This window comes from Amphiprion ocellaris, chromosome 15 (genome assembly GCF_022539595.1).
Source record: "Amphiprion ocellaris isolate individual 3 ecotype Okinawa chromosome 15, ASM2253959v1, whole genome shotgun sequence".
Classification (NCBI taxonomy): Eukaryota; Metazoa; Chordata; class Actinopteri; family Pomacentridae; genus Amphiprion; species Amphiprion ocellaris.
In genome coordinates, this window is record NC_072780.1 from 12,121,093 (window position 1) to 12,140,008 (window position 18,916).

Below are 18,916 nucleotides of genomic sequence, written 5' to 3' on the forward strand. Positions count from 1 at the left end.
ACTAAGATGCAGAGCCAGTCAAACAGCTTTCTCGCTGTCTTTGTTCCCTTTTAAAACTTTAAGCGTGCCTTGACTTAACCTAATCTTACTACACTCATGTATTTTTGCTAAATTTACATACAGTATGTCATGATAAAAGATTACACTTTTATCAAACATTAGAGTGTGGTGCAGCTCAATAGATGATTTGATCAAGCTGTCAAAGGCCCAAGTTGCAGTGCATTTAGGAAAAGTGTGTTTTTTCCCATCCGCCATATTTTCTGTGGCATGTACATTTTGGAAAAGCCTAGACTGAAGATACCGTGCCAGTAATCACAAATGACTTCAGCGATCGGAAGTCCGTTTTTTTTCTTGGCAGGTAGCCGTTTACATTGGCAAGTACCTATTGTGCTATTGGAACAGGACTCATCTGACTTCAGATTTGATAAGTAGTTATCTTTGACCTTTATCTCTGCTGTCTGCTTCCAGAGACTTGGGTAGCGGCTCCAGTCTGTCCTTCAGTAGGCTTTTCTATGACGAGCACTGGTCAAAGCATCGTGTTATCACTTGTCTTGACTGGTCCCCTCAGGTGAGGTCTGAAACTTAATGTGTCCCACTTTAAATCCAAGACTGGAACACTTTCCCACTCTGTATTAATTTGCAAAGAAGTATTGGCCTCTGTTTGTGTTTAAAGAGAGGGATCAGCTTCTTTTTATTGATTTAATGTCTTTCCATTAACACCATTCTCTCTTTGTTTGTCTCTTTGTTTCTCTGTGTCCTCTTCATACTCTTTTATTTTGTTTCTCAGTATCCTGAGCTGCTGGTTGCCTCCTATAACAACAATGAAGATGCTCCCCATGAACCAGATGGTGTTGCTCTGGTGTGGAACATCAAGTTTAAGAAGGCGACACCAGAGTACATCTTTCACTGTCAGGTGTGTATCAAACCTCATATCTATTTCCAGACCTAGAGAAAAGGATGGCAGTCACAATATTGGATCATTGTAGTGAAGAAATTCGTTTTTTGCCATGTCATTTTTTCCCCTTTCTGCATGGTAAATTGCAAGCAGGAAGAGCAGCCAAAGAGCTGTACTGGTGAAAAAAACATCCTAACTTTTCCTCTCATCTTCTTGTTTGCCTCTCAGAATTTCACACTCAAAAAACTCTCTTTCATATTTTAACTGGCAACCCCACTGTCGGTCCATCCGGTAAGCTACAGCTTGTTCCTCTTTCCACCTCACCATAGCAGGACTCTTAAGAGTAAAAAAAAAAATTAGGGAGTTAAGCAAAAGGAAATGAAATGTAGCTCCACATGCATTCATTTGACCCTTTAGATTGTATTACAGATGAACACTGCCTATGGAGACCAGTTTTAATAGAAAAACCTGAGGTTTGGGTGGAAAAGAAACTGGCGTGACGGGTGTAATGCTAATAGCAAATGACACTAAGGGAATGACGGGAGGAAGGAGAGGGGGGATGGAAGGACTGGGCGTGAGGACCTTCTCGACTCCCACAAAACAAGCAAGGGGTATATAGAGACGTCTTAGTCGTAAAATGATGTGGCGTACCACTTCCTAATCCAGCTCTGCATGTGTGTGTTATGCCACCCACGCTGACGATCCGTCTAATGTCAGCAGAGCTGTTTCATATTCATTGATAAGTCTTACTCATACACATTATTGTAGGATGTGAAATACACCTGTAGTAGCATTAGTTCCATAAGCAATCATCTCTCACGTTCAAGGTTCATTTGAGTGAAAAATACACACAGAGCCACATATTCCTGCATACATGCACACCGTGTCAAATATTTCAGTTTGAAGCTTGCCATATACGTCGAGCTACATAATGGATTTTTAAAGCACTCCATTCTGTCACTGCACCATAATTTATGCTGCTGCTGAAATTCATGTGGTTGTACGGATAGATTACTGCTATGCATCTTGTAGCTGTAGGATTCTGTAGATTTTCCATGTGGCTCTCTGACAAAATATGTGCAGTACATCAGACTTTATGAACAGTGTGGTTTCTGAGCATGGTGATCTGTGAATTGTCAACTTTGAGTAGTAGACGTTTGGGAACACGGATATTTGTGTAAGCTGCAGATAAAATGCTCAGTATATCAAAGCAGTACATTCTGCTGCAAATTTGTACAAATACAATGACAAGAACATATTGGCATCCGCTTTCGCTGAAATATTGGGAAATTTCAATCTGTAACGAACACATACAAACCACTTCTACAAACACAGTTGACTGTCCATTTGTTTTAAGTGAGTGTTTACTGGTAAGATGTGCATTATATGAAGTGATGCTGATGGAGAGAAGAAAAACGAAAAGCGGACAGAAACTTCAGATTGCCCCACACCCCTTGTTATTCAGTGAGTTAGTGTGGCCTGGGGCTGTGCCATGGTCTTTTCATGAGGGGAGAAAGAAAAATGAATGACAGAAACATAACAGAGAAACATAAAAGACAGAGTTGGCGGCAAAAGAGAAGGATGTATAGTGGAGGATGAAATGGAGATAAAATAATTGAAGAATGAAGTAATTTCACTTCAGCCATTACTCCTCCTGCTGCTGTTGCATTTAGATGAAAGAAAGCCAGGAGTGGTTAGAGGAAAGGAGAGAGGAGAAGAAAAGTAAGGCTGTTTTTTTTTCTAGTTCTCTTCAGTGCCTTTTGCAAAAAGCTTTGCAACTCTTTAGTTAGCCGCGGATCAGATGGCTTTTAATGTGCGAGCATGTTCTGCTGTTTAACCCCCCAAAACCACAGGACTTGGTGCCTCTTCCCCTCTCTTTCCCTGCTTTCTCTTTTTCTTTTCACCTTCCACCTCCCATCTTTAGCTAGAATAACAGAGAGGCCAGCCACGTGCTTTCTCCCTGCATCTCTAATCACACACACTTGCTATTTGCTTTACACATGCAGTACATTCACTCACACAAACACTCTGTACACTGGCCTGGCACACGCTGCTGCTGTTGGCAAGCAGTGTTTAGAAGCATTTCAGCCATTTTTGTTTTCCCAGACTTTCCCACAGAAGCCGCTTTCGTCTGATGGATGGATAGGTAGATGGCTGAGTACTGTGTGTGTGTTTGCACGTGTTTGTGTGTTTATTGTACGCATGTGTAAAGGCTGTGGCATGTGTGTGGAGGATACAAAAGAATGACAGTGCGGGTTGGTATTGGAGGGTTGGGGTTTGTGGTTGAGGTTGGATTCAGCAGGGGCTTTATTGTATAAGGCTATGGCTTATAGAAGGCTTCATATTTCAGATGGGGTTTTGGTGAGGTCAGGCTTCTATATTTCTTGTCTGCTTGTGAGCATTTGGGTAAATTGATTTAACAGCAAGAACTGTTAATTTTAGCGAAATATAAAGTAATCACATAAGTGTTAAAATGTTATTTGTAAAAGTATTGATAATTTTCCTGTTGGGATAAAAGATCAGCTGTTTTAAGTGGAGGTTTATTAGTTTCTGGATTTTTGGAGTGGTACTTGGAAAACGTAATAGAATACAGCAGACTATGTCTTGTTATGAAGACCTGTATTTGTACTGGATGCTACCAAGTAGCAACCTTCGGGGTTGAAAAACGAGGCCAAGGTGGAAGTCCCAACAACTGCAGTTCCTAGAATAGCCACTTGAGGCTGATTCCAAAAGCAAGTTGATCCCCATGGATCCTTATGCTAAATGCCAAACCTTACAGCAAAAGTAAATATATTTAAAGCCTGGTACAAAAAAACGCCCCCCTAATCACATACTATTTTTCCTTACTTTCACACATACTGCAGCTGTCCTCACAAAGTTTGTGCTGTTGCATGTAACATGCAGACAATTGGGACATATCATTTCATCATAATGTTGTGCCTTAAGCTTTAACTGTGTTGCTCACATGTCTATAAGAGTCTGTTGTACAAAATAAGCTGTTATCTATATGTGCTTTGTCAGTGGTATTGCAACATCCTGGTATTTGTGGCATACTGAATTTGACAAGCTGTGTATTGGGACATAATCAATATTTTTCTAGCTTACTGTTTAATGTAGTAGGATAGGCTTTTGTCTGATTTCACTGTTCATGACAATTGTACTAGAGGTGATTTTTTTTTTTATAGAACCCACCAGTTTAAATTATATTTAGGCTTGAAGTTGTGCCCTTTGCCGATTTTTTTGAATTAGCTCATGTGTTTGGCAGAATCATGCTCTGCTCAGATGGCAATAGCTGGAGCCACCCCACTGATCTCTGAAACTGTTCTTCAAGATACCTGTAGGTGATGTCACAGAGAGTTCATCCATCTTTATCTACCATCAATGGAGGCTACACAATGATTTCTTAAGAAATAATTAACACATTTTTACTTTGCAGCAGCTTTGTTAGTTTACTGTATTTCTTTGATTTGCTGACGAGGTGGAAAGTAAATCAAAAGCTACTTAGATTTTGGGCAGAGTCACAGTGTCGCTTTGGGCATGTACAGTGTGGGAACTGTGCACAAATATTTTTGGCAGTGTGCAGCAGTGCTGCAATATTGTATTCTGATGCAATACTTAGGAGTCATGCCCTTGTTTGACAAGTGTTGTTCCCATGTGGAGTAAACAGAAGTCACTGAAATCTCACTGGTCTTTTAAGGTAGGACAAGTACTTACCTGCTTTGCTTTTTCTTCAGCTATTACTTTACTATACACTTTAGCTATTTACACCTGTGATAAACACATAGGACAGCTTAATGTTGATTTTAATGTTTATTTTGAGGGATTTTGCCTGTCCGGGGTGTCCCCTGCCTTCGCCCTAAATCAGCTGGTATAGGCTCCAGACCCCATGATCCTAATGAGATTAAGTGGTGTGCAGATAATGGATGGATTTTGAGGGATTTTGTTCCAATTTCAGAATAGTTCTATGACACTTTTCTATATGACACAGAATACAAACTATTTTTCCAACAGTAATAATATTAGAAAGTTTCCCAAAATGTATTTTTAATCCAAATGCCTTTATGCTGTCAAATTTATTTTCTTCCAATATTTTAATTCATATTATCATATCATAGAATTGTTTTGGATATTTTTTTCTGTTGTTCTGGTCTATCTTGTCAAATTGACTATGTGCATGCAATGAGTCATTGTCCTCAAACACAGCTTACTAAATAAACTGTCTCTGAAACAGTGTAGGGGAGGTCACCTTACATTCCCCTGAAGGAACTGAGACACTTTCATGACCCCACTTTAGGAGCCACTGATCTATAATGTAGTGGAGGAAGGGTGTGATCCATCAGTGTGTGGGTTGGGTTTAAACTTCAGGAAAGGGGCTACCACTGCTGTGGATTCTGGTACCAGCGTGCCTCCCCTCATCATGTCTGTCCCGGCAGTTGGACCAATCATCGCCCCATCCCAGTTGGGTCCAATCTTGTAACTTCACACCAGCCTCTAAAGTGGGCAAAGTCACACCACATTAAAGGGGCCGTTTGACTTAAAACCTCTGCTGAACCCCCACCAAACCACACGCCTCCCTCTAACAACCCCTGCCGCTACTGTCATATCCCATTGGACTCAGTCATATTTTTATTAATATCTCGCTGCCTTGTGTCGCTCTCTGGGCTTTAGGCAGTTCCAGAAAGTTTGAGTAAGAGAAGCAGCACAGGCAGAGAGAAGAGTGGAAGGGAGGGTGCGGGCAGAGAGAGTTGGAAAAAGAGAACTGTGCAACAGCATTATTCACCGTCTTTGTTTGAGTTTGAACCCATGTGCAATTATAGTGGAGGATGAAGCTGCATTGTGTTGAGAAAGCTTAGCAGTGAAATCCTCTAAGTGCTTGTTAAGTGGGTTATGACTGTGTGACAGTATTTGATTTGATTCTTGGCACACTGTATAGATTGTGCCTTGTCTAGCAAAAGTTCTTTAGTGTTGAATTTTGTAGCAAATTAGTATCTTTTGTACAGTTTCGACTGTTCTGCGGTTGTTTATATTGATAATGACAGTTACCTTAACTTACAATAGATGTTGGAAACAGCATCATGTAAGGGAAGTAGAGAGCCTAGTTCTTCTTTCTTTGTTTCCATGTATCTGTGTAAAATATAAAGTAAGTTGCAGTTTTACAGATTCCTATGCTGGGTGATTTCTTCCAGTTGTCTGCAATTGTTGTCATTGTTAGATTGCCAAGCAACCAGTGATGTCTGCAACTCCTGCGAAAATGTCAACTGTTCCTTAAAAAGACCCTCAAGTAAAGAGGATAACTTGGGTATGAACAAAAGTATTGTTCTTGTATGAGCACTGAAACTCAAGTCTTATCGCATCAATACCGGCAGTGTTACAACATGTCAAATGTGTGTAACAGGAATTCAGAGATGGCAACTCTGTTTTTATTCTTGAAGACTTAAATTACTACTAAATTACCACTAAAGTTTGGTGAATGAAACAGCATTATCTTGTCAGTCATTTGCTATAAATTGGCATAAACTTACAAAAAGAACCCTGAGGAGGAACTTGCTGCATATTTCTTCTCAGTTCCAGTATCACAATAGAATAGACGAGAGTAGTCGAGTCAAACATTTTCACGTTGCATTATATTTACAACACAAATCCAATAAAGCCACAAACCAGTAAAAGTGAAAATATGAGCCAAGCAAACAAACAAGATATGGAAAATAGAGGGAAAGGAGCTCTAGGAGGCAGAGAAAGGCCTGTTTGTGTTCCCAGAACCTCCTCCTCATGCTTTTGCTCCATTCTTCGCCTGGTGAAATGGAGACTCTGGCTTGGTATTTCTCTCTCCTTGCCAGAAACCACAGAGTGACAAAATCTGTGGGGTGTCATAAACGAGCGAAGCCAAGGGGAGAAAGGGAGGAGAAAGGTGGTTGGAAGTGGAGGGGGGAAGGTTGCGAAGACGGGATGCAAGGAAAGACAGTCGGATCCATCTGGTACTGATAAGGCGGAGTGGAAAACAGATGAGTGTGGTGAGGCAGATGGTGGGGGTGGGGTGGGGTGCAGGGATAGAGCGTCGATCTGTTTGGGACGACATGGTGTCTAGCTTGCCCTATCAGCTCCCCGGAGTCTCTTCTCAACATAGCACTCTCGCTCTGTTTCTGCCTTCCCAAGTCGACTTCAGAAACAGTTTGTTGCCCGAGGAAAGAGTGAAAGAGAGGAGGAGGCAACAAAGGAAGGAGTGTTTGCCTCTTTCTGGCTTTCTTTCTTTTTCTGTCAATTCTTCAAGCATCCCTAATCCCTAGCTGGGTGCCATCTTTCATTGCAGCGCACCATGTGTATATTATCCTATACAGAACACTTCCCATTAATATAATAAAGGCTGCCAGAAACACTTAGCCTTGGGAGCCTGTGAGATATGGTAGATGATACTTGAGTGTGAGTTTCTCCTTTACCCATACGCACATACACAAGGGTATAGACCCTTGCCTGAGGAAAGAAATGAAACCCATGGTTCTGACTACCAGAGTGCCTCCCTGTAAAACTTCCACAATTCATCTCAGGCCCAATATACCAAAGTGACTCTTGCCGCTGCCGTTTCTTCCTGGAGTTGTCACTCCCCACATCCGCTCCGTCTGGGCTGGCAGGAGACGACTTAGCAGGTGTCTGACCTGCGCCGCATGTGAGATGAGAACTATCCACACAGCCACTCCGCGTTTGGAAATGAAATGTCAGGCTTGGCATTGAGTCAGCTGCGATATGGAGATGCAATCATGCTGGGACTTTTGTGGACACACGAGAGTTGTTGAGATGTTATTTAGACAGATGTGATGCCTGTATGACTGGTATGTCCAGACTCCGAAATCAAGAGAAAGTGGGTAAGGGAGGTATGGCTGTGTTTGATTTAAAGAGAAAGTTCTCACTGTGAGTTAGATGAGAGGATTGATACCACTCTTATGTCTGAATATGAAGCTAACAGCAGCAACCAGCTAGCTTAGTTGGTACAAACACCATGAATTCTCTCCATTAGATGCAAAAGCAGAGTTTTAATCGTTGATGGCAAAGGCTTGTAAATATAAAAAAACTAGACAGAAAGATTACAGAAATCCATCCAAAACATAACCAAACAGCCCATCATTCAACTCTGAACTCAGCCATTAATTTCCTATGTGACATCGAAATTGAGAATCCGTCATCCAATTCCCTTTTAGCTTAAATCATGAACTTCCTTATAGCACGCAACAAATTGATCTTATTTCAGCACCTAATTACATACAGTGCATTTAAAAGGAATATAACTTCAAAACATATGTGCTGATGTGACATTTGATTAGAAGCATTTAGGGAGAGTGACTTTCATGTTAAGTCCAAGTTGCTGCTGGCAGTCGCCTCACAGTGCATTATTGGGACAAAAGCGGACTAATTTTCAGTAGCTCTTTCACTAAGCCTGACAGTACATGAGGGGAATGATGGCATAACCTGTGGTTTCTCAAAGAGGGGATTCAGAGTTTAGTCGGGAATTTTCCTCTTAAGATGGGAACACTGATAGGGCTTAGGAGTTAAACTAACATATGGAGCAAATCGAGGAGTCTCTTGATTTAATTTAGCTTCTCTTTGTCATTACTTATGTGGGGTAGAGATGTTTATTTAGGGTGGTAACTGGTGGAGGAAAAAGGAGAGAGGAGCATGGATGTTTTCTGTTTGTCTAGATATTCCTGTGGATTTTAATGTTTTGTATTAAATTTTTTATGACGATTATAGTAAAAGTAGGGTCATACTGGCCTTTGCTGGAAAGATCAAAGAGGCAAAGTTCACATTACTTTGATGTAGTAGATAATTTGTTTTATATCAGAATTGTTCAGTTTGACAAAGATTTAAAAAAAACTCAGATGAGGGAAGATGTCTTTATAGCAGTGCTAAGGTTGCTTGATTGCAAAAATGAGAACATAAATATCACTCTCATACTGTATAAATAATAAACTAATAATAAAACAGATTTTTAGTTTGGTTGAAAACTACAGTTTGTGTACAAATTAAAGAAAACTATAAACAAAGTAAAATATAAAAATACATAAAATAATACCTTGATTTGTGAGCTTTCTGCTGGAAGATAGATTTTGTTACCTTTTGACAGAACCAGGTTTGCTGTTTCCGGACTTAATGCTAAGCTACACTGGGACTTATTTCCCAAAAAGTCAAGTCTTTTTCTTTTTTTTTTCCATAGAAGAAATAATCAGAATCAAGTAACATCTCACTATTAGATGTTGTTTATGATTCCTTCATCCAGATTTTATCTCTCTTCCAGAGTCTTAATGTTGCTAGAGTTTTGCTTTTTTGAGACTGATAAATGGTTGTGGGGGTAGAGTCACGTGTTTGCTTATTAGATGTGTGTGGGTTTGTGTTCAGAGATGACAGTGGGTCCAGGACTTTGGTTTATTAGCCCTCTGATGGAGCCCGAAGGAGGGGGAACAAACCTCAAGCAGCAGCCTGTCAGACAGCCACAAAGGGGAAAGGTCATACCAGAACTGTAGGACTTTAAAAGTGATCATGGTCTAGAAATATATATATATATATATATATAGAGAGAGAGAGAGTCATTGACTTACCATTAATCATACAACTCTAGATGTTACTGGTCAGACCATCAAATCCTGTTTTGTAATACATGCTAATAAGCCTAAAACCTTGATTCCTTTTTGTCAGACTGTGTAAATAAACTTTTCAGAAGGAGTCTTCTTCCCAGCTGACGAGCCGACTTTATTTTTACCACCAAGGTTCAGTTTATTTTGAGTCTTGACATCTGAAGCGACTCCCGAGCCATTCCTCCAGAAGCCATGACTTCTCAGAAGTAACAAAAAAGAGAAATAAGAAGTCACGGAGTGTTTTCTTTCCCTCTGGTTTGTTTTCCAGTCTCCTTTCAAAATGAACTGGGGTTTGGAGTTGGCTGCTCTGCACATGGTGTGGTGGCAGGGATGGAGAGAGAGGGAACAGGAGGGAGAGAAATAAGACAAATATAATACTGTTGTAGACTGTGTATTGTCTCAGTTGCCGTAGAGTCTTTCACTACTCTAAGAAAAACTGATTTATGAAATTATAATGCTACCTTTAGCACAATTAGGTTTCAGTGCTCCCAGTGAGTTGATTTGTACATTTACCTTTCGTGTTTCATATACAGCACATCCCTGCACTGTCAGTAATTTCTCTTGGAATAACTTTGGATTTATTTTTTAAAAAACAATGCCTAAAAAAAGGTGATGATGAAATCCATGTAAAATTCAACATGGCAGTCAGTTGATTGACTTCAGTGATATATTTTTAATATCTGTAATTAAAAAAAAAAAATACTATTCTTTAGAATTTAATTTAAAAACTGAGTTAATCATCTCCTTGCTTTTTTTGGTTACCCTTACAGCTGTGTTTTTGCTCCTACACCCCTACTAGTTCTGTTAAGACCAGCAGTTGCTCATGATGTATCTAAGGGATTGCAAGATCTCGATAATCTGCTGGATTTTGCTGAGTAACTGACATTACAGAGTCTATGATGTATAGTTTAGCATTTCCCGTTATCCCATAATTGCTACTTGTGGCCACAGTTGCTGCTGTTTAGAAGAACGTTACACAGTCTCATTTGAAGCTATTGTCATCTACTTTTTAAACTTTATCACAGTCTCTGCTGTTCTTCTGGCATCCTACAGCCACAGCAAAGCATTAAGCTAACATTTTGTCACCAATATTCTTTTTACAGTTGACAACGCCTAATGAATTCCCTCTTAGATCATTCTGCTGAGAGGATTCATGTAAGCCATTATTGTAATCATAGTCATTAAGCTGATCAAATATTAATTTGTATTTGCTTTCACTATAACTCTTAAAATAATATTCATTGTAGTCTTCCTGTTTATTAAACAAGCTAAAACTAGTGTGATTTATGTGAATACTCATATTATTGAGTTTTCACATGCATCTTACAGCTATTATCTTGTTAATGCAGTGATTGATTTTGGAAGATTCTGATACTTAATGACAAGTTTTGACCCCAAGCAAAGTCTTGCTGCTGTTTCAACAACCAAATGTCTGGCGAACAATTCTCAGGAACAGTAAAACTGTCAGCAACGCTTCTACTGACAAATCTACGACCATATTAGGCAACAATCTTTTTGCGAAATACACCCTACATGTTGTTGTAGTTTTTCTGTTTTTAATTGTGATTTGTATTTGCGTGCTTCATGCTCAGTACTCTCTTGGCCCTGTCTCGCTTGTAAATTATTTCTCCTCTCAGCAGTACTGTGCTTGTTTGGTTAATTTGGATGAATTTGTTGCTGAAACATTTTCTCATAACTCTAAAGCACAGATGCTTCAGTGGCTCTGGGTCAGGAGAAGCTAGCTGTTGCGCGCAGAAGCCCATATGGGACACGCACTGAAGAGGAACCAAAACTCAATAAACACGGCTTTGACGGGGGGGGGGTTCAAGGGTGCGCTTGTCATGATGGAGGCTACAGTGAGCGCTCCAGTGGCTGCTGGGGTTTTGATGCTGTAATGTGAAACGGCTGGGGGGAAAGAGGACTACAATTCCCCTCTTTGTCTGGTCTCCACCCCAGCGTCACCCCTCTCTTCTCTCCTCAGCAGACCCTCACCGTGGCCAAACTCATCATCTCCCTCACTGTCTGTGTCCCCACGTCTGCCACCCATCACGATGCCTTGATCACTCGTTCTCGCTTGCACCCTGTCTAGCGTTACCATTTTCACTTCGTATCTTTGATTTTGCTCTTTTCTCACCGTCTGCTGTTTCATCTCCTCAGTTTATCTGACCAGACCTTTTCTACTCTTATGTCTGTCTTCAGGTCATGATAATATGTCTTTTAGAACATTTTCCCATAAGATAAAATCACAACCGTATGTTATGTAGTTAACCTTCTTTCTCGTTCTGTTCATCCCCTTTCTCTTTTGCCTTTTTTTCTCTCCTCAGTCTCCGGTGGTGTCTGTGGGTTTTGCCAGGTTTCATCCCAACTTGGTGGTAGGGGGGACTTACTCAGGGCAGATCGTCTTGTGGGACAATCGCAGTCACCGTCGGACCCCTGTCCAGAGAACTCCCCTGTCTGCTGCTGCACACACCGTAAGAACTGTCCCCACTATCAGCATGGCATACAGTTAATGTAACAAAGTATAAAATTATACCTTGCTTTGACTCGGACTCTCCCTGGCTGGTATAAAACACACGGATTTCCATAGCACGTTTACCAATATGAAAACTTATTGTTAGTTTAGGCTCTCTTAGGTTAACAGTGCTGCAAGAGTTACATAACAAGGAAGAAGTTCAAAGTTGGACAAGTCTTTCAGATAAATATGATATAAAGATTTTATAATATGTAGTTCATAACAATTACAGTAACATAGTTTATATTCTAAAAGCATGATATGTGTTGTATCAGTAAGAGTCCCTCAGCTTTGAGACAGACCGTCTCACAGCACTCACACGAGACAGAACTGAGTGGACAGCTGAGTTCAGCTCCAGTGAACTCACTGACCCTCAACAAATTACCGTCAAATATACACTAGAGATATCTTAAGACCCAGGGCAGTTTATAATCGCGGCTACAGAAGGCATGAGAACACACACACTGCTACATGCCATCCATACTGTAGATTTAAAGGGGCTACGGACTCCAATAATGAGTCCGCTGCTCTCGTCTTCTCCAGTGAGTGAGTCCAGCATGCAAGCATGGTGCTGATTGCTGAATGGATTCTTTGTGCGGCCCAGTACGCAAATCAATTACTGCTCAGTAATGATATAATGGCTTCACACACTCGTGGATCCGATGTAGAGTGATTTAAAAGGACGACTGCACACTGGCATGTGAGCTGTCTGCGAGCCGGTTGCATCTTTTGGCCTACAAAGTACCTAGTGATGTCATGTTTTTAAGGGTAGAATTACATGATTATTACAGGGCCATGTTTAAAGTTGAATTTTATTATTTAAATTGATGAAGTATTATATGTCCCTGACAGCCTGCTGTATGTAGGAAATGGCCAAATATTTATTGCACAAGATGCCAAATGTGCAGAGAAATGCTTTTGCCTCTAATCAAAGAGACTAAAAATTATGATTTATTACAATGATCACAACATACAGCAGAATGGCAAATATTATTTTAGTATAAACTGTATCATTCTTCAGTTCATGTCAGATATGAGATGTTAAAAATATATGATTTCATCTGTTTCATCTTTGTATTTTCTCCCATCTCATCTGTTTGTGTGTCTGTGTGTGAACACCTGCAGCATCCAGTGTACTGCGTGAATGTGGTCGGCACTCAGAATGCCAACAACTTGATCACTGTGTCTACAGACGGCAGGATGTGCTCCTGGAGTCTGGACATGCTCTCCCAGCCTCAGGTATACAACACAAAACCATGAGTAACACAGTCAACAATACTGATTTGTTAAATTGCAGAGATTTAGTGTATTATCCACTGTAACTGGGTGTGCATTAACGTGTGTTTGGATTTGAGTATTTGGTCATATATAGGCAGACCTTGATACTGTGTGTGTGTGTGTGTGTGTGTGTGTGTGTGTGCGTGTGTGTGTGCGCGTGCGTGTGTGTGTGTGTGTGTAGGAGACCATGGAGCTGGTGTACAATAAATCCAAACCTGTGGCGGTGACAGGCATGGCATTCCCCACGGGAGATGTTAACAACTATGTGGTTGGGAGCGAGGAGGGCACTGTTTATACTGCATCCAGACATGGCAGGTCAGTGAGCAGAATGTGCAGAACACCCTCAACTCTCACAACACAAGCATCAATGCTGACATGGACTGTTGCTTTATACCGTAATGCAGAGGTGTCAAACTCATTTCAATTCAGGGGCCACATACAGCCCGGTTTGATCTCAAGTGGGCCGGACCAGTAAAATCATAGCATAATAACCTATAAATAAAGACAACTCAAAATCTCTCCTTTTGTTTTAGTGCAAAAACATACATTTAAAAAATGTTCATATTTAAGGAACTATCTTTTTACAAAACATTATAAACATCCTGAAATAGAAAAAAAAATGCAATTTCAACAAGATTATGCCTCAGTTTATCATTTACCATTTTCTGTTTATCATTTTACAACATAGAGATCACAGTGTATCTACAAAGGGACAGAACATTCAGTCTCAGCTATCTGGAATTGAACAATATAGTATTTAACTGGATGATCAAAACAAATTGTCAAGGTCTAGATATTAGTTTAAATTTACAGTTTTACAAATTCACAATTTATATTTGATGTCTTTTGTGTAATTTCTACACTTTGTAAAGTTGACCCGCGGGCCAGATTGGACCCTCTGCCGTATGTTTGACACTCCCGCCGTAATGCAAAACATTCATCTATTTTGTTGTTTACATAATGTGTAGTTCCAATATTAGTTGTGTATAATAAGTTTGCAAAAAATGCGTTTAAGAATGTTGATGTTCAAATTTTTATTTATGCGTTTTCCTAAATTAGCTACATTTAATCTTGTTTTGCCTAATTGCGTTTATAAAGTCAGAGAGATCTTATCTTCATATTTGAACAAGTTAAGCTCCCTAAACCACTGGGGTGCTAAATGTCCGTTACATATGTTATTTTTGTGTTATACCTCTCCAGTAAGGCGGGTATCTGTGAGATGTTCGAGGGCCACCAAGGGCCGGTTACAGGCATCAGCTGCCACAGTGCAGTGGGCACTGTAGACTTCTCCCACCTCTTTATCACATCCTCCTTCGACTGGACCGTCAAACTCTGGAGCACCAAGGTACAGTGTGAGAGGTGTATGTGTGTGAGTGTAAAGATGTGTGGGGGGTTGATTGTGACCTCTGAGAGGTTGCAGAGAAAAAATCCTGAGAATGAGAGAAAATGAACCAGTGGGTAAGTAAGGAGGGAAAGTTGAGTACAGTAGGTGAGCAGCTTTTTCAAAAATCAGTCCCTCTCTTACTACTTGTGTGTCTGTGTGTGTGGGAATAAGCTGGGTAAGAGTTGTTGCTGCGTATGTATTTCTATGGGTACTGTGTGTATGTAATAAAATTATTCAGTAGTAACTGATACTGCCACACAGTAAGATCTTCAAATAATCTATTGTCTTATAAATGGTAAAGAGCAGGTGTAATGCCAACACTAAGAAGTCAGCTGGATATCTGCACAGCATCAGAAGCAGCTGTGTCTACAAGGCTGAACTCAAGACAAAAATGACTGCATTTAAAAGAGAAAATTGGTCACTGTCATCTCAGGAAAAAAAGCATTAACATTGGTGGGACTATGGTGTTCATCAACTTTCATTTTTATCAATCAGATTTTCTTCTAGAGTCAAAATTGAGCTACAGGCCCATCAGTTGTATTTTTTACAAGCTACTGGTTATTGCTCATTGTGAAGCCTTGATTATCCTCCCTTATAGCTGCCAGTACAGAGCTGCAAACACACCGGATGCGTAGTTGTTGTTATGGTAGTACTTTCTGATCTACTCAGAAGGCACGTTCTTGTACATGTGCTGTGACTTGGTGTCTAAATGGATACGTTTTCTGCATGTTCACATTCTTATCAAGCACGTGCACTATTTACATCACGTGGACCTTTGGATTCTTGTAGATGCAGAAAGTACAAACAAAAAAATGGCCTGAGAAAGTGTTAACTCTGTAGTACGTAGATAGGTTTTTAATGTCAGTCAGTCCTCATCACTTCCTAAAGTTTGGATAGACAGAATCTGGAACAGGCAAAAAAAAAACCTTGTTCTGCACTTTTCCCTCATATGCATGTGCTTTCAACACGCAAAAAATTATTCAAGCTCAGAGTTTCCATTTACTGGTAGCATGAAACACAGTTTAAACCCTCCTCTCCCGATTGAAAGTCCACCATGTTTGCACACACACACACACACAATACTCTCACCGAGGACTTTGTGGCTTGTCACTGTTATCCTCTTTCACTCGCTCCGTCACTGGCTAGTTTTTCTAAGCCTGAAAACAGAGCGAAGACAAGGTACAGACGTAGTTTCCTCTCACACCACTTGAATTAAAATGTACTGAAAGGTTGACATGGAATTTTTGTCTAATAATGCCAAAAAATGCTGCTTACCTCAGCTTTAAATCTCATTGGACCTCGTCTGAGAAGTAATCAGAGAATGAGTTTTCTTCTGTGTGTCCTGGTGTGCATGTAAAAGTCTCTGCATGTGTGTGTGTCCCTCCCACTCAATTCTCCCTGCAAAACACAAATGCACTGATTGAATAGTGCTGGCTGTCGCCAGCAGGTACACTCAACAAATCTAAGTCAGACACACTCGAAAGGTGGGCACTCCTCCTCTCGCTGGTTTTGAGTGACCTCGTCCACTCAGGGCATTTGTTCTCCTTTCAAACCAATGTGATGAATTCCATTTGGCAGCATTTCGGTGGCAGTAAAAAGCAAACAGTCACTGTTTCTGTCAGAGTGAAGTTGGAGAATCGAATAGTTTTGCTAAAACATTGAAAGGACACTTTTGTGGTGGGGAGACGTACACATTTGGCATATTGCACAAAAGACTTGAAATAAATAGAGCAGACAAACAAACAATCCGAGAAAACCCGAGGTAAAGTTAGACTGAGGTGGAGCGGACAATACCAGACCACAACATCAGCAAACACCAGGAAATAGCAATCCTGGTGGGGAATACACAAGAGGGAAGGAAGGAAGGAAAATAGTGAAACACAGGAAAGTGGTTCCTAAGAGTTAGGAGGCGGGAGCAGAGAAAAAGAGGTAAGAGGTATTTTCAAGACATAAATTAATAGTTAAGAGGGAAAAGTGATGCTAATATTGAAGAATGGTGAGATCAATATGAGCAAAGTGTCAGAGAGCATATACAGCCAAGAATTCAAAGTAAGACCTGTTCAATATGATGAAAATACATAATACGTGTTGCATAATACCTTCAGCTTTATGCAAGATCCAGTTACAGTTTTCATGCTTGGCTGTGACAGGCAGTAAAGCACTCTGATGAATTTTAGCTCATGTTTGCATGCAGGCAGTCCATAAGTCCTGTGCAAGGGGTCCCGTGACACATATTAAAACATTTCTGTGGATTTTCATCAGAAGAGTGTGTTATTTTTCAGGATTTGGGAATTCCCTTTCCTTTGAGGGGCACCGCAGGAATGTGTGCCTGTCTCTTATCCCACATAACCCATATTTGTGTGTGGGCAGGCGTAATACCTGAGTGTATGTGTGTGTGTAAATACAGACGCACCACACATGCCTCATGCACACCTTAAGCAAGCTGCCTTTGCTTGCCTAAAATCCCCTTGAGGTTTGCCTTCAACCCTCCAATCATTGCCATCACAAACTGTTTTAACACACACACACACACACACACACACACACACACACACACACACACACACACACACACACACACACACACACACACATACACACACACACGTTTGCCCTCCAGTTGAAAAAGGCCGTCGTACAGAAGTCTGCTAATGTTTTTACACTCAGCGGTGCAAATGTTGTGGTTAGTGAAACCAGTCGAGGCGGCCAGAGTGTGAAGATGTCGCGACAGCTGGGAGTGGGTTTATGATTGTGCATAACTTGAACCGTATTGCTCTCTTGACCCCAAAACCAGCGTCTGCTAAGTGATTGGATGGAGTATAATCATTCCACTTTCGCTCTCTCAAGAAGTTAATTAAAGGCCTGCCTCACTGTCATTTCAGGTGATTGTTAATGAGTGTTGATAATATTTCACGAGTGTCTGTAGATACATTTGCAAAAAAGAAAATGAGATTATGTTTTGTCCTGATGTGCTCTTACAGCGCAACGCGTGAAACATTTCACAACAATTTCTAATTTGAGGACAGCGTCTCAGTCCCTGCAGCGTGCGGTTATTAAATCTGAAGCTAGATGCAAATGCAGCCAGGATGGAAACAGTGAAATTATATGACTGGCTGCTGCAGAGATGAGATGGTTTGGATCCCTATGGATGGCTGAGTGATGAGAGGTTTTCTGTAAGACTGGTAGCCTCCTTGACATTTTCAGCGTTGAGACAGCTAACAAAATGTAGCGTTTTATGATTAATGCTGATGTCATGAGACACAATCGGGCATTCATTTCTAGCAACAATATCCAAAGCATTTAATTTTTAACTTGCATTCATCTGTTCATCTTCTAAACGTCTTTATGTCAATAAACTGTCACTGCAGTGTGACATCAGTATCCAGCGTTTCACTGACGGTTTTCCAGCTCAGACGTTCCTACAAGCTCCCCAGCTTCTCCACACAGGAAAGATAATGACAACCAGTTACTTCACGTGCGGCGCCACAAGGATTAAGCTTAATTTTAAGATTAGTTTTAAGCCTTTTTAACCAAATCACATTCCTTGAAATTGGTAGATACAGACAAAATAGTAGTTTACATTTTGAGGTGTCAATATAATCCAAGGAGGACTTCATTTATCTGATTTTATCTCCCGAGTGATGCATCACTTTGAGCTCATGACCCAGTTAAATGAAAGAGGTTGCAGAAAGTTACTTTGCATTACGCAGCAAGACGGACGTAGAACGACTTCTTGAAGGCCCTCTCCAGTGAAAATCTTTTTATTTTAGTTACCTTGCTAATATGTCCATATGGTGTTTATATTTCCTGAAAGCAGTTTGAGCCATGGCAGAGCATTTCCACCTAAAATCAATGTACTGATGATTGCAGGGCTGAACAATTAATCAATTTTAATTTGACATTGCTATTTGAAGCAGTACAAATAGCATATTGCAAACGCTACTTTTTAAAATGTGGCTGTATTAATGATACTAATGTTGTAATTCAGTTTGACCTTTCAGGGGTTGTTTTTGCTTGCCTGATAAACTGATAACTGTATCCTATGCCCTTCAGGCATGCACGCTGTGGTTTGACTTACATCAGCATAGTTTGATTATTTAATAGCCACAACCTCTACACTTTTGCACTGTGTCCTTGTGTGTAAAACCAAGGGAAAATTGAACTGAAGTTTGACTTGAAAAATTATTTTGCAAATCAAATCGCTAATAGCTGGCAGAAAAATCTCA

General features: G+C 40.5%; 1 protein-coding gene across 14 annotated transcripts in view; it reads left to right on the forward strand.

The window, feature by feature from the left end:
• The window catches only part of LOC111583712 (cytoplasmic dynein 1 intermediate chain 1), a 53,248-nt gene that overhangs the window by 22,100 nt on the left and 12,232 nt on the right, over positions 1-18,916 (forward strand). For all 14 annotated transcript variants that reach the window (XM_055017997.1, XM_055017998.1, XM_055018000.1 and 11 more), the window contains 6 exons: positions 469-568; positions 788-913; positions 11,841-11,987; positions 13,154-13,267; positions 13,488-13,621; positions 14,507-14,651. In XM_055017997.1, the coding sequence (XP_054873972.1) occupies positions 469-568; positions 788-913; positions 11,841-11,987; positions 13,154-13,267; positions 13,488-13,621; positions 14,507-14,651 (766 nt within the window). The remainder of the gene's footprint in view (positions 1-468; positions 569-787; positions 914-11,840; positions 11,988-13,153; positions 13,268-13,487; positions 13,622-14,506; positions 14,652-18,916) is intronic.